This window comes from Genypterus blacodes, unplaced genomic scaffold (assembly GCF_046128005.1).
Source record: "Genypterus blacodes isolate CSIRO-AG114 ecotype Tasmania unplaced genomic scaffold, CSIRO-AGI_Gbla_v1 ptg000111l_1, whole genome shotgun sequence".
Lineage (NCBI taxonomy): Eukaryota > Metazoa > Chordata > Actinopteri > Ophidiiformes > Ophidiidae > Genypterus > Genypterus blacodes.
In genome coordinates, this window is record NW_027466915.1 from 2,501 (window position 1) to 16,720 (window position 14,220).

At 47.8% G+C, this 14,220-nt stretch overlaps 1 protein-coding gene across 1 annotated transcript in view; it reads right to left on the reverse strand.

Annotated features, from left to right (window-relative positions):
• Positions 1 to 14,004, reverse strand: part of LOC143009175 (transcription factor COE1-A-like) — a gene marked incomplete at its 3' end in the record, with an annotated part of 14,125 nt that extends 121 nt beyond the window's left edge. Inside the window, exons 1-5 of the mRNA XM_076161188.1 lie at positions 13,284 to 14,004; positions 12,357 to 12,513; positions 11,582 to 11,645; positions 10,918 to 10,973; positions 5,064 to 5,137 (exon numbers count right to left, since the gene is read on the reverse strand). Of these exons, the coding sequence (XP_076017303.1) occupies positions 5,064 to 5,137; positions 10,918 to 10,973; positions 11,582 to 11,645; positions 12,357 to 12,513; positions 13,284 to 13,414 (482 nt within the window). The remainder of the gene's footprint in view (positions 1 to 5,063; positions 5,138 to 10,917; positions 10,974 to 11,581; positions 11,646 to 12,356; positions 12,514 to 13,283) is intronic.
• Between the last annotated feature and the right edge of the window lie 216 nt (positions 14,005 to 14,220).

Here is a 14,220-nt window from a genome sequence, read left to right on the forward strand (position 1 = left end):
CACAGGGCAAAAGTTAGCAACCACTTAGACAAGGGGGACATACGGGGCATAATGTGGGCTTGTAATGGGCCAGACGGCGTTTAGACGTTTAAATCCAAGAGTGTTTTATACGCACACACTCCCAGAGGCTTTTCAGCCCGAACCGCAGCGTCTGATCAAACTGGTGGAGAGCTCCAGCAGCAACTTTACAGGAGGAGAAGTCCTGCCCCGCTGACAGCAACTGGCAAAAATAGACTTGCTGTATATGATACGGAAGGTGTGTTTGGACGAGCAGATCCATGTTTTTAGGAGACCGGGCCAAGTGGTGAACTGGCACCAAAATCATGTTCGAACGTACACTGAGTAAATATATAAATGATCCAAATAAGCAGCAGCATTTGTAGATTCTGGACATTTTCCTCTTGTCGCTAATTATAAAACATCCTTGTGTGTAAATGTTGACCTAAAATAGCAAAATAACAACTTTGTTTAATAGATTAGATAACCCGGTTATATAATCAATAAATCAATCGTGAATTTAATTGAAATTCATTTTAAAAGGGTTACACTGCATTATGTTCAACAGAAACCCACCACTAACACAAACAAAACTTCATCTCTCGTTGGTCTTTGATTCTGAAAAATGATGTCGACATGCAACACGTCTGCACACCTCGTTACACACACGCAACCTCTCACACACACTCTCACACGCATGGTCAGCCAACCAGAACAGGGGAGAGGAGGCTTTGGGCGAGACCTTATCAGAGACAGTACAATGCTGTATGTAGCAGTTAGATTAACATGCTGATGTCACTCAGTGTGCAGAGTGGTGCCGCGGCAATATTTCTTAAGTATTGATATCTATGACACGTCTGAGGGTTCAGCGTTCTGTGACAATCTGTTCCAACCTGTGCAGACGCAGGGACCAACGTCCCATCTGTGATGACATCATTTCACTGCGCGCTCCAGCTGAGTTTAGCTTTCACCTACTTTTGTCATTCTCCTGACCCTCATCATATTTGTCCTTCTGCCGTCCCGACTCAATTAAATCACATTTGGTGTAAATTTAAACCGAAGAACATTCCGCTGTCCTCAATGTGTTCTTACTTCATTAAAGAGGCGGCTGACCGACGGGACGAATCACCGTCCAGAAACTCAAAGATCTGGAGGCGTCGTCTCTAATGTCTGTATATACATTTACTAATCCATTGGAGCTTTGAGGGAGAAGCTCCATCTCCTGCTTTGTACTTCACTGGTGGTGCACAGGTGACAGAGGGAAGGGTGGGGGAGGCCTGAGGCTCAAGGGTGGGAAGGGTTGGACACACATACACACACACACACACACACACACACACACACACACAAATTGGCATCCGTACCAAACTTCACACATGTGCGTCCTACAAGTCTGTGAGAGGGCCTCCCTCCAACATATCAATTATGGATAAAGGTGTTAGCGGGGGAGGGTGGAGAGAGAGAGCCTGGAGGGAGCAAGTGTGGGAGGGGGGGGGGGCATAAAACAAGAGGGTGGGAGTGGGCGAGGGCGGGGGAGGTTTGGATGGGAAGAAGAGGAAGGGGAGATGTCTCAGGTTACCCACGGTTACAGATGGCAGAGGTGGAAAGAAAGAGGCTGACACGTTACACCTCACACATTGTCTCCGCTATCTTCCTCCCCGTCTGTCTACCTCTCTCCTCTGTGCATCCCTCACTCTCTGCCCTCTCCTTTCTCCTCGTCCTACCTTCCTCTCTCTCTTGCCCCCCCCCCCCTCTCTCTCTCTCTCTCTGTGAACTGGGTCACAAAATCGGTCCCGACCAAAGCAAAGTGCGGCGCGGCAGAAAGGAGGGGGGGGGGGGGGGGGGGGAGAGATAAGGGAACGAGAGAAAGGGGAGAAGGGGACGAGAGGAAAGCTAAGCCTGGGAGAGGCTGGGGTGGGTGGGGTAGGGGTGAGGTTGAGGGGGTAGATGGGGAGGAGAGATTGAAGGAGGACAGTAGAGGAAGATGAGGAGGACGAGGGCGAGTAGAGTGGAAGACGTTATAAATGGAGGGGAGTGGGATGATGGTGGTGTGGGTGGGTGGGTGGGGGGGGGGGTAATGCAGCACTTATTGCTCTGGATCCTGGTGATCTAATCATCTGCTTCCCCTCCTCCCACCAAACACACATTCATACATACACACACACACACACACACACACACACACAGTTTTAAATAACACGGTCACAAAAGCACAAATTGGAAATGCCATTTTCACCCTTTCCTCCTGTGCAAAGGTTAGCGGTAATGGTTACAGTTACGGAAGAAAAAAGATCCAAATTGACGGCAACAAAAGTGGAAAAAATGAGGCGCAAAAAATATTACTAAAAGTATTTATTTAAAGTACCACGTGATTGGCAGGGAAGAACTCATTAAATTAAGTGAAAGTACTATCCCACAAAAGAGGACATGCCTCATTAAAAGTTACGTTTCTGAATTCTACATAAAAGAAAGGAAGAAAGTATAAGAAAGAAAGCGGTAAAAAATACTCAGGTGTCCACAGTAAAAGTAAAAGTACTCTGGTCCACGTCAGAGTATCACAGAAACGTGAACAAACTCACACATCCGACTTTTGGTGGCGTTGATGATGTGATGAGAGAATCAAAATCTCCAAAGTAGAAAAAGTGTGTTACCCAAAAATAGACATTTCCTTTTTGCGTGTGTGTGTTTTGAGGTCACTAACACTAACATCTCTTTTCCCTCTAAATGCCAAACATACTGTAACTGGGCTGAGTAACAAGGTTTCTACCCGACGACAGCAATGATTTGAGCGTTGATTTTGATATTTTTTCTTTACGAAAATTTACAGTCATCAATGTGGTAAAGTGCTGCGTACGTTATTACAGATATTCACGTAAAATAACTCATATTGTTCTGAGCAGTATTCAGGTAACTGTTCTGTAACTGTGATGTAATCTGAACCTAGCTAGCTAACGATCAAATAAGACCCCAAACAAGCTAGTTTTTTTGACTGGCAAGCAAGTTGTAAGCTAGCTCGTCTTTATATGGATCCGCCGTGGGGTTTTACATGGATTGGATAAGATTAAACTTTCCACCGTTGTTTCTAGTTTGTCTTACATTACAATGTGTGTGTGTGTGTGTGTGTGTGTGTGCATCGGTCTGAGTTGCTCTGTCGGTGTGATGTACAACAAAAGATGTGAATTAGCTTCATAACGTCACCGAAAGACAAATAAAGGCCCTGAGTCATGTTCACTCAGCAAATCCTTCCCTCTCATGTTTTTTTGATTAAAATACATATTATGTTATAAATAACAAATTTGGTGTTTCGCAATATTTGCTTACCAACATTTCTGCATTGTTTATGTTGACGCCTGTGTTCAAACAGCACAGATGTGACTGGAGGATCACGATCACATGACACAGACACATGGACCCTCAGCCACACTGTATTAATTGTATAAACTTTTTCTTTGCTGGCCGTCTTGTTTCTCTACGTGAAGCTGGCGTCCGTTGTTCTAACCCAGAGTGAGATGAAAGGTGTGACATGTTGCCTTCATGCTCCTCTCTCCACTGAGACCTTTCATCTGTTCACGCTCCTAACCTAGTTTACGACGCGGGGCAGCGTGCTGGCAGATTGGCCGCGAGCATATGGCTAATAGCAGCGGCGTGACAATGAGCTGCACTGATTAATGGACGCCGCCAGCTCTTTGTGCGACGTGCTGCATGCGTGCCAGGCCCCCCCGCTGCAGAATCAGCAAGTGAGAACACGAGGTGACAGTCGTAACTTTAACCCCGGCGGGCTGTTGCGGCCCATCCGGCGATACGCTCCAAAGCTGCAGCGTCACGGGCTTGTGCATGCCGGCTTCCCCCCCTGAGGAAGCGTTTGAGTAATCCTCCAGGACTGAGGCAAAGTGGAGGCTCGACTGCAGGCGCTTGTGTAAATCACACGGCGGATGATTGGGCGATGTAATTCAGACCGACCCGTCTGGACCGTCGCCACACGCGCAAACTTGTAGACAGGCGAGGATAACGGAGGCGGAACAGTTTGTCCGTGTCCACAATTTGCTCGGCACATGATGAACAACAATCCTTTACGGGAAAATCGTGCCACCAAATACAATCACTTATAAATTGATTGTAAATCTCATCAGCATTTCAATGGGTTTTGCGTAAACCTTTGTACTTGAGCTGCTCCAGGAATATTCAGGAAGCTACGGAATAAAATATGAGCATTCCTGATTTTTCTGAGGCTAAAATCCCTGCTCACGCATACAGATGATCCCAATTTATACTGGTACAGCTAAAGTTGCTCTGTGACAAGGTCAGGGAATAAGAACAACTTAATTCATGTGCTAAATTTGAATTTTTAGAACTCTGGTGAGCGTGCGTGTGTGAGTGCGCTTGCGTGTGTGTCTGTGTGTGTGTGTGTGTGTGTGTGTGTGTGTGTGTGTGTGTGTGTGTGTGTGTGTGTGAGCCCTTGCCTATATTTTATAGTCAGATTGAGGAGGGAGGCCCATTTGTTAGCCAAGAAACAACAGGAGGGTTCAGATTGACTAATGAGTTTCTCTGTGTCCTAATTAACCAGGCGTCACAACGCAACACACACACACACACACACACGCACACACATTGCATTGTATAGTATGGGGAGGTAAAATGCCTCTATAAATAGAACTCTTTCCTCCCAACCTACTTCAGAAGAAATTCATCTTTAGATTATAATTAAAGCAACAACTCTGATAGCTAAACTCATCTTCCTCAACAGATATGGTTTCTATTTCAGCTGCGCGTATGTGTGTGTGAGCGTGTGTGTGTGTGTGTGTGGGAGGGGGGGACAGGTTAATGAGGATGACAAAATAAGAAATGTATCGAGTACAAAGAGGTGATTGGTGAGAATTTTCTGCAGATTAACTAAGTATGTTGCAAAAGGAAAAGAGGAGCAGAGCCAAAAAAGTAGTGAGAAGAGGAAGAGATGGAGGAAGAGGAGGAGGAGGAGGAGAGGGATGAAAGAGACGCTGAGAGGTTCGCGGTGAGGAGATGAGACGCAGGTTTGGGATGAAGGAGGAGGCTGATGTTTTTGTTCTCACCTGCACATGATCTCGTGTGTCAGCAACACTCGGCACATCTCTGGGTTCTTGTCTTGTCCCTCATACACAATGGGCTGGGGGGCGAGGGAGAGGGAGAGAGAGAGAGAGAGAGAGAGAGAACACACAGATTAGGCTTCTCTGCTGCAGATACGGTTTTGCTTTGACGGTGCTCCTTCGCGGCAGATTTCAAGGATCTAAGCGTTTAAGTAATAACAAAAATAACAGTGACAGTATGTTTTCACTTGTTTCTCTGCTTTAGGAGGAAACAAAACGAGACCTGGTGAAAGGATGGGACGCGACCCAGAGAAGCAGGATGACATCGTATCGTCTTCCTCTTCACACCGTCACAGGTAAGTTTGCAAAAGGAGACCTAACTTCAAATCACATTGTAACTCATAATTTAACCCAGCAGATAACATCAAGCATTGGTACATAATCATCTGTTGCATTGCATTTAACAAATGCAACAAATTGGGTGAGAGTGGATGAGAATGTAGCTGCAGTGCATTGTGGGTAGGGATGATGATGTCAGACTGGAGGGACGCCATCTCGTTACAGAGTGTTGTTGGGGAACAATTTCCAAACCACTTCGGCTTGAGCGTCACAAGCAACAGCAACACCTCCACTTCTCTCTCGCACACAAGCCCTGCGTGGGGGCGTCTATCACCCCCCCCCCGCGCGCACACACACACACACCTTGTTCACACACACCTCGTCTCATGCCACAAATCCTCCCGACGACATGCTGATCAGGTGTATCCGACGTGACAAACAAAGTGAAAATGCGATATTCATTTGCACAGGTGAGAAAAGCAAAGCAAAACACACACACACACACACACACACACACACACACACACACACACACACACACACACATTCAGAAGCCGGCTTCACGTTCCTCTATTATGCAGAATTCCACAAAGATATGAAAGCAGAAGTGAAACATCTCTAAGTACTTCTTCCGCAGGTGATACACTTCACCGCGCACACACACACACACACAAACACACACACACACACACACACACACACACACACACACACACACACACACACACACACACACACACACACACACACACACACACACACACACACACACACACACACACACATCGGGTCACATGATCAAGGTGTGGTTCTCAATCAGCGATCAGCAGGTGAGTCTCCCTCCACACCCTTAGATCCTCTTACACATGTCCAATAAAAGCTTTCAGTGTGTTAAACACAGATATTCTATATGAGTATCTGACCTCGGCTGCTTATAGTTACATTACAAACTACATGCGACGCCCATCTTCCCTCCAGTATCTATAGTTTACATAGCGATGGTCTTTGGTGGTCAAAGGAGAAGTGTGAGGAGCGGAGGATGAGACAGGTTTAAAAAGCCTCGGCGGTGAGGTTGAGTGACGTTCATGCTGTATGAACCTTTAAGTGATCACATGAAATGAGTACGAATCCTGGCTGCATGTGAACCCCTGACTGTCCCCGTGGGGCCCCCGGGGCGAGCGGGGCCGGATCTGCAGCCCCTCCTGCACACGAGCCGCCGCTCCCTCAGCCTTCAGACCGTCGCTGGGAGCTGTGCAGCATTAATGTGAAGCAGAGGCCGCGGCCGGGAGCTGCCAGGGCCCCATTACGCTGCTGTTGAACTAGAAACTGTAGTAGCCCTGAAGGATGTTACACTAATAGCTGGGTTGTCTCAAGGACCCTGGACGTCTCTGGGATTGGGCCCCACGTTTGTTTCTGGGCCTGGGGTCCTTGTCAATTATAATTTTCCATGCATGGGCTCATATTCAATTGGAAACCACCTGCTGAAAATGTATCGACACATGAACCTGGACTCTGCGGGCCTCGTGGTGGTCCAGGGCCCCGGGGTGCTGCATTAATGCAGCGTGTCTGCGTGTCTGCCTGGAGTCCATTTCCCTGCAGGAGCTGTGAGACACCACGGCAGGAAAGAGATTCATGCTCAAGTCGGCATTTTCAGCCACTGGGGGGGGTGGGGGGGGGATAATTCATCTGTTCAGATAACTCAGGAGGAAATGCGCGCTGATTAGAGGTCAGACGTCCCAACATTGGACAGAATGTGTCTCAGGCTGTACTAAAGAGACAGAAACGGCTGAAATACTACAAACACACACACTCTACTGATTCAGCACCACGCAAGCTGCTCATTAGTCCACCAAAGTGACCCCCAGACCACAACGCATCATGACCTCCACCCAGCGAGGACCTCAGAAGAGACAAAGACACACAAACACTCCTGAACGCGCCGCCGAGCCACGCAACAATCGCAACACAACAGCGCGGAATCAAGGCTGAAAAACTTCTCCGCCGCCTCCAACTGGGCGAAACACCAAAGACGAGCTGATCTGCTCTGAAACGGGTCAGACGAGACGGTAAAGTTGAGCCGCGTTCGTGTATTAATACACACAAATGAGGCAGCGGAGGAGCCCAGACGAAGGGAGAACAGGCAGATACTTTACAACCATTAGCTGCGTCTATGATTAGAGCTGCGCGTTGTGCCATGGGAACCGCGTGGGCCAAGCAGCTCCCTCTGAACTTGCTTCCTACCTTAGACCAACATGCATCAATGTCATCTCAACCTCTCTTTTTTCCCACTCTTTTGCTCTCTTGCTCTTTTGTTCTGTCTTTGTCTCACACACACACACACAGAGAGAGAGAGAGAGAGAGAGAGAGAGAGAGAGAACCTTGGCACCTTGGGCCGGGCGAGTGCATTTATCTTATGAACAGAATTGGGACTGATGTTGCCGCCGCCTTCCTCCCTAAAACACCTCGGGAGAGAGAGAGGTCAGTCTGCACGGCCGCGGAGGAGGGAGGAAGTGCTGCCGGGCGTCGGCTCGGACGCGTTTCCGACTTTGAGCGACGTCCTGAATTTGCGCGTACAGGTGTGTGTCTGTCTGTCTGTCTGTCTGTGTGTGTGTGTGTGTGTGTGCAGCACGGTTAGATGCCTTTACTCAAAATACAGCAAACGACGGTCGTACAGCTTCTCTTACTTTCTAAAGGGGAAAATGAGGTTTATAGTTTAAGTTCTGCACGCATGTGAGATAGAAATTCTGTTTTTTTTGACGCGTTCACAGAATGAAATGCTGCTACATCGCATTTTCAACATCACTTTAAGAGGTTTCAGTTAATGTTTCAAGTATTTTAGCTTTTGCCCTCTGGTTGAACTACATGTTACTCTCTCCAGTTTGTTTCATGGTCTATACTGTAGAAGAGGAAGTGTGTGTGTGTGTGTGTGTGTGTGTGTGTGTGTGTGTGTGTGTGTGTGTGTGTGTGTGTGTGTGTGTGTGTGTGTGTGTGTGTGTGTGTGTGTGTACATTGAGGTGTTGTTTCCTTTGTTTTTCGCTGTTTTGTGTCCGCGCTTCCATCTGTTGCAGTGAGAGACGCAATAACGTGCAGAAAATTTCTGATCCACCATCTGTGTCAGACTGGTGTGTGTGTGCGTGTGCGCGCGTGTGTCCCTCTGCCACCCGTCCCCCTGCATCTGTTTGAGGTTCTTCATCACCCGCCGCACTGTCACCTCCGCTCCCCTCTTTTATCTGCCCTCTCCTCCTCCGTCTCCTCCCTCTCTCCGCCTCACCGGCCCCTCCGCACTGCATCTCTGCCAGCTCCTCCTCCTCCTCCTCCTCCTCTTCTGAGGCGCCGTGACACGCGTGGCATGTAAACAGGGAGCTGTTAAGCCGGTGAACACACTCCCCGCCTGTGTTGGTGTCAGGTCGGGGAGCGAGGTAGCGATCCGTCAGGGCGACAGGACGCTTTATTCTGTGAGACGCCATCGACTGGAGCCGAGTGTGAGAAGACGAGGACTCGCTTTAACACAATTACTGCTGCGCACACACACACACACACACACACACACACACACACACACACACACACACACACACACACACACTGTGGATGTACTGTATGTATACAGGATACTACAATAACACTCAGAGTACATTAAAGGTTTATAACAGGAAATCAGGTTGAGCTCCACAAATCGTCTCATTCAGTCCAAACTTTAACACAAACTCTCAGTGACTCTTTGACTGCATAACACACACACACACACACACACACTATAACGCATAGATGAGCAGAGTTTCTCACTGAGATCGTGTTGCTGTAAATTTGTCAAAGTTTCTAATGTTTGGAAACCGTGAGGACGTATCAGATGTGAACTAATATTAGATAGATGCCAAACATGTGTGTGTGTGTGTGTGTGTTCCCAGTGGTGGCAGTGGAATGGAACACTAACAGGTGGTCGAACCAAAACAGCCGCGTGGTTGGCTTAACTGGCGAGTGATGTCATGACCATTGTCCCTCAAGCCACACACACGCACACACACACACACACAGAAACACACGTACAAGCATGTTTTATTGCTTTTGGTGCATTTCTGCCTAATCTGCTGATACACATGCTGTGTGTAGCACTAAACACACATCCTTTTGCCCATTTCTTCATTTCTCAGCTTCTCTCCATCTTTCCCACACTCACACACACTCATACACCAGAACACACACACACACACACACACACACACACACACACACACACACACACACACACACACACACACACACACACACACACACACACACACACACACACACACACACACACACACACACACACACACACACATTTATGCAAAAAGCTTACAGGTGCAGCAGACACCTGCATGCATCAGCGTCTTATGGAAAAACGGCTTTCCCTTTCTTTTTTAAAAAATGTCTTTATGTAGGACAAAAATCAGGTATTTCATTTTTCATATGGTGGTGAGCCGGAAAATAAATAGTGTGTCTGCGTGGGGGGTTCAAAACTCCCTCTCTATCTGCAGTGAGGGAGGAAGTGTGTGTGTGCAACTGGCTGTCACCTCACCAAGCTCAAACTAAACAGTTATTAGGGAGCAGTGTGGTCCCTTAGGCCTGCCAGACCGACACACACACGCGCGCGCGCGCCCGCCCGCCCGCACACACACACACACACACGCACACACACAGCATGTGGCGTGGAGTGGCAGCAACGGTGTGAGACTATCGGAGCATGGAGCCACATTAGTGAGTATTCAGTGCATAGTCTGGCTGCTTGGCTCCTCATCACACACACACACACACACACACACACACACACACACACACACACACACACACACACACACACACACACACACACACACACACACACACACACACACACACACACACACACACACACACACACACACACACACACACACACACACACACACCTTCTTGTGCAAAAACAAAAAAAACCCCATTTAATTTGAACTGTTTACCTGAAGAACCCAGAGCACTGACACACACACATTTATGTATTTCAAAAAACATAAACACTAACAGAAAAATTGAATCTGATCAGTAAACGCCTGCTGCCTCGCTCGACCAAATCCCAGAGGTGCCGTTATATCTTTCCACTTCCAACTGTGAGCGGCAGAATCGTTGGCTCTCCCTCCACGCTGCTCTAATCACGGCCAGAAAGCTACACCACGCATGCAAACGCCTGGAGCCATGCACTGTGTGTGTGTGTGTGTGTGCGCGCCCCCACCCACACACACACACACACACAGACGAAGGAAACACCCACCCACAGCCTCTGGAATCACACACACACGGATGCGGGAGGGCGGCGGAGTACAGGCAGATCAGTTGGAGCGGCCCATTGTCAGGGAGGTAACAGGAGGAGGAGAGGTGACAGACCCCAGTGTGTGTGTGTGTGTGTGTGTGTGTGTGTGTGTGTGTGTGTGTGTGTGTGTGTGTGTGTGTGTGTGTGTGTGTGTGTGTGTGTGTGTGTATTTTAAATGCTCTGAGATACTCTTACCTGTTTAGTCATGGAGTCTATGAGTCGGACGTAGAAGTCCTGCTCTGTTCTGATTCCTGTCAGAATGCAAAATAGAGAGAAAGCTCTTAGAACACACAACCTCACACACCCTCACACACCTCGATCAGCTGCAGAGGCGAAGATCAGTCGAACCATGTGATTGTGTTTGTTGTAGAGGAGGACGTCTGTGCAGGTGGGACGCAGAGACAATCTGACTTTTGACTGAATTTGGCTGGGATTCAAACACAGAACCATGCTTGCGCTCACCTTTGGGCTCAGGTAGGACGTGTGTGTTCACATGCTAAACATAATGAAACATCTAGTGTGTAACTGTGTTAGCGTGTGCAACACTTTAACAGCGTGGACCAATTGGTTTAGAAAAGCGGTTAAAGCTCTGGTCTGTGGTCGCGGCCCTAAAATAGCTCCCCCCTCAAAAAAATGTTGGTCCAAGAAATCAATCAGGTCTCACAGCTGAGGAACAATGGAGCCCAAATAAAGGCTGCAGGGGGTCTTATTGCGCAACACTTCAGATGACCACTCTGAGGTCAGGAGCAGCTTTTTATACGGTAAAACAATAATCCAAAAAAATGTCCAAAGACGCCTGAGATGATGATGTAAGGGTGTGTGTGTGTGTGTGTGTGTGTGTGTCAGGCTCCTCACTCACCATTACTGTAAAGCAGCTGCAGCCGGTAATGAATCCCGTTGTTTGTCTTCTCTCCACTCGTTTCCTTTAAAGAGCAACACACACAGATTAAAAGGTAAATAAAGTTACATTAATTATAAACCTCAACTTCCTCCCTTTCTCTCTCACTCTATGCACGTGGAGACTGAATTCTTCTTCGTCTCCATCTTCTACTTCTTCTTCTTCGTGTGATTTATGCTCATAATGGACACATTAAAGTACAAGGCGGCCCTGTAATTCCGCGCTGTTATTGTGGCGTTTTAATTCCTGTGTAATTAGCGCTCATGTTTGGGAGGCGAATAAATCCGAACACTAAACTCTGCAGCTCAGTTTCGTCTCATTTAAACGGCGTCATAATTGATGAGGAGAGCGGCCGCAGTTTATATAGAACAAGTGGCTGTTTGAGCGGAGCTGTAAATTAAAACTAATCAGAGTAAACATGAGATTTCCGATTTTTTTCAAACGCAACAATAGATCGAAGGTGCTGGAATAAAAAAATGTGTTACGTCACAACGCTGTATTTTACCTAAATAATAATAATACTAATAATAGTGATAATGATAATGATAATAATGATAATAATGATAATAATGATAATAATGATAAAATATTGGAGAAATGTTTAATATTTAAAAGGTGAAAAATTAAATTGATATCAGTTTTATCAGTCAAGGCCTTCAGATTATCTGTATTGTAAATTATTAAAGACTTCTTAAAGAACACAGTAAGTGGATCATCGTCGTGTTTCTGCACAAACCTTCTCCTTCTCGATGAAGTCCACGAAGGAGGTCCTCTCGATCTCCACCGGCTGGCCCTGACGGTCGTACAGCGCCAGGACGAAGTGGAAGAAGTTGGACTTCCGCAGGTTGGAGGGCGGCTGCTTCTCAAAGTGAGCCCGGGCCAGACCCACTCCGCTGCGGACACACAGGCGCGGAAGGAGTCGGTGTGTGAAGAGTTTTGCAAGGAGGTTAAATAGAAAGTTTAAAGAGTATAAGCGAGTAAAAAGTCAAGCTTGGTGCAGGGATGTAAGGGAGAGTAAACAAACGTTTTAAAAAATGTAAAAAATAAAAGTAAAAAGTACAATTAAAGATTTTCAAGATAGTGAGAAAGAAATTGAAGCTTATAGTGGAAATATCCTCAAAGTGCAATTTTCTGAAAATATATTCAAATTTTAGTGAGAAACCATGATTTACAAACACAATAAAATGATAAAAGGTGTTTGACAAAAACGCACCAATCTTCCATTTTAAACAACACAGCAGGCCCGGAATAGATTTATATTATTTATCCACTTGAGTTCAAGTTAATAAAACTTAAGCAGCCAGTAAAAATGAGCAGAGGGTGCAGAGTTTGTGCGTAAACATTTACAGCACAAACACATGTTGCCATTAACTCTTCATCAGTTTTGACTTTAAAATTACACAGGCTACTTAAGTTACCGTGGGGTTTGATATTTGCATGAGAATCTTAATTTCCCCACAGTCACGGACATAACGGGCCGCCCCGGGGGCAATTAAATCCATTTTTAATCTCCCAATCGCCAGAGAACGAGTCCCCCGGTTAGAGGGCTTAATCTTCCCCATTAACGCAGCCTGGAGTCCCGGGAGTGGAACCCTGTCATTCCCCGGGGCTCCGTAGGTGTAGGAGGGCGCTTATGTCCGCCTCCACCCCGGGCAGTGCTCACCTTTGAGCGGCCGTGTTGGCGTCCAGCACGCCGCCCCCCTGCATCCAGCTCCGGACAGCGTTCATGCCTCCCAGCGGCTCCTCCTTCAGGCTGCCGCCGCTTCTCTGGATGGTTTCCTGGATCCCAAACATCAAAGCCACTCCTGTGTTCGGGGTCGATACCCGCCTCTCTGCGCACTTGTTCTCCCGTGGATCCCGCTCCGAATCTCGGGGTTCGAGAGGAGCAGCGTGGGTGCGCTTTCTGCCGCCGCTCTGCTGCTTTGCTGCTGCTCTACTGCCGCTCTGAAACAAACCGAGCAGCGACTCTGTGTGTCCGCGTAACTCTCGCTCCGAGGTGGGAGTGGATGCTAAAACGGAGGGAAAAGCATGTCGAAGTGGTGGGTTCCAAACCGTTAAAAGACTTCAAACACTGATTGAAATTGCCAAAGGGTCCCCGGGCAGGAAGCGGACTGACCCAGCGTGGAAAGGTGTTTCAAAAGTGTCTCCCGGTGCGTCCGCAGATCCACAGCGCTCCTCTGTGAGCTGTCAGGGGACAACAGAGAGATCAACTAGCGCCCCAGATCACATGTCATCATCATCGGACAAGTCTTTCTTCCTCTTTTGTCTTCTCTTCTTCTTCTTCTTCTTCTTCTTCTTCTTCTCCTCCCCCGGCTCAGTGCGAGGATCGAGGACGCGTTAGTGTCTGTGGAGTCCAGAGCAGCGCTGCTTCCCCCTGGACGATCCCCGAGCTCTGGAGTCTCTCTCTCTCTCTCTCTCTCTCTCTCTCTCTCTCTCTCTTTCTCTCCCCCCCCCCCCCCACCCCCCACACTCCTCTCTCTCTCTGTGTGAACCAAACACAGGCTCTCCTCCCGCCTCGGGGGACAGAGGGGAGGGGACGGGACTGGAGGAGAGGAGCCGCCCCCCCAAACAAAAGCGAGAGCGGAGTCCGCTTCTCACCA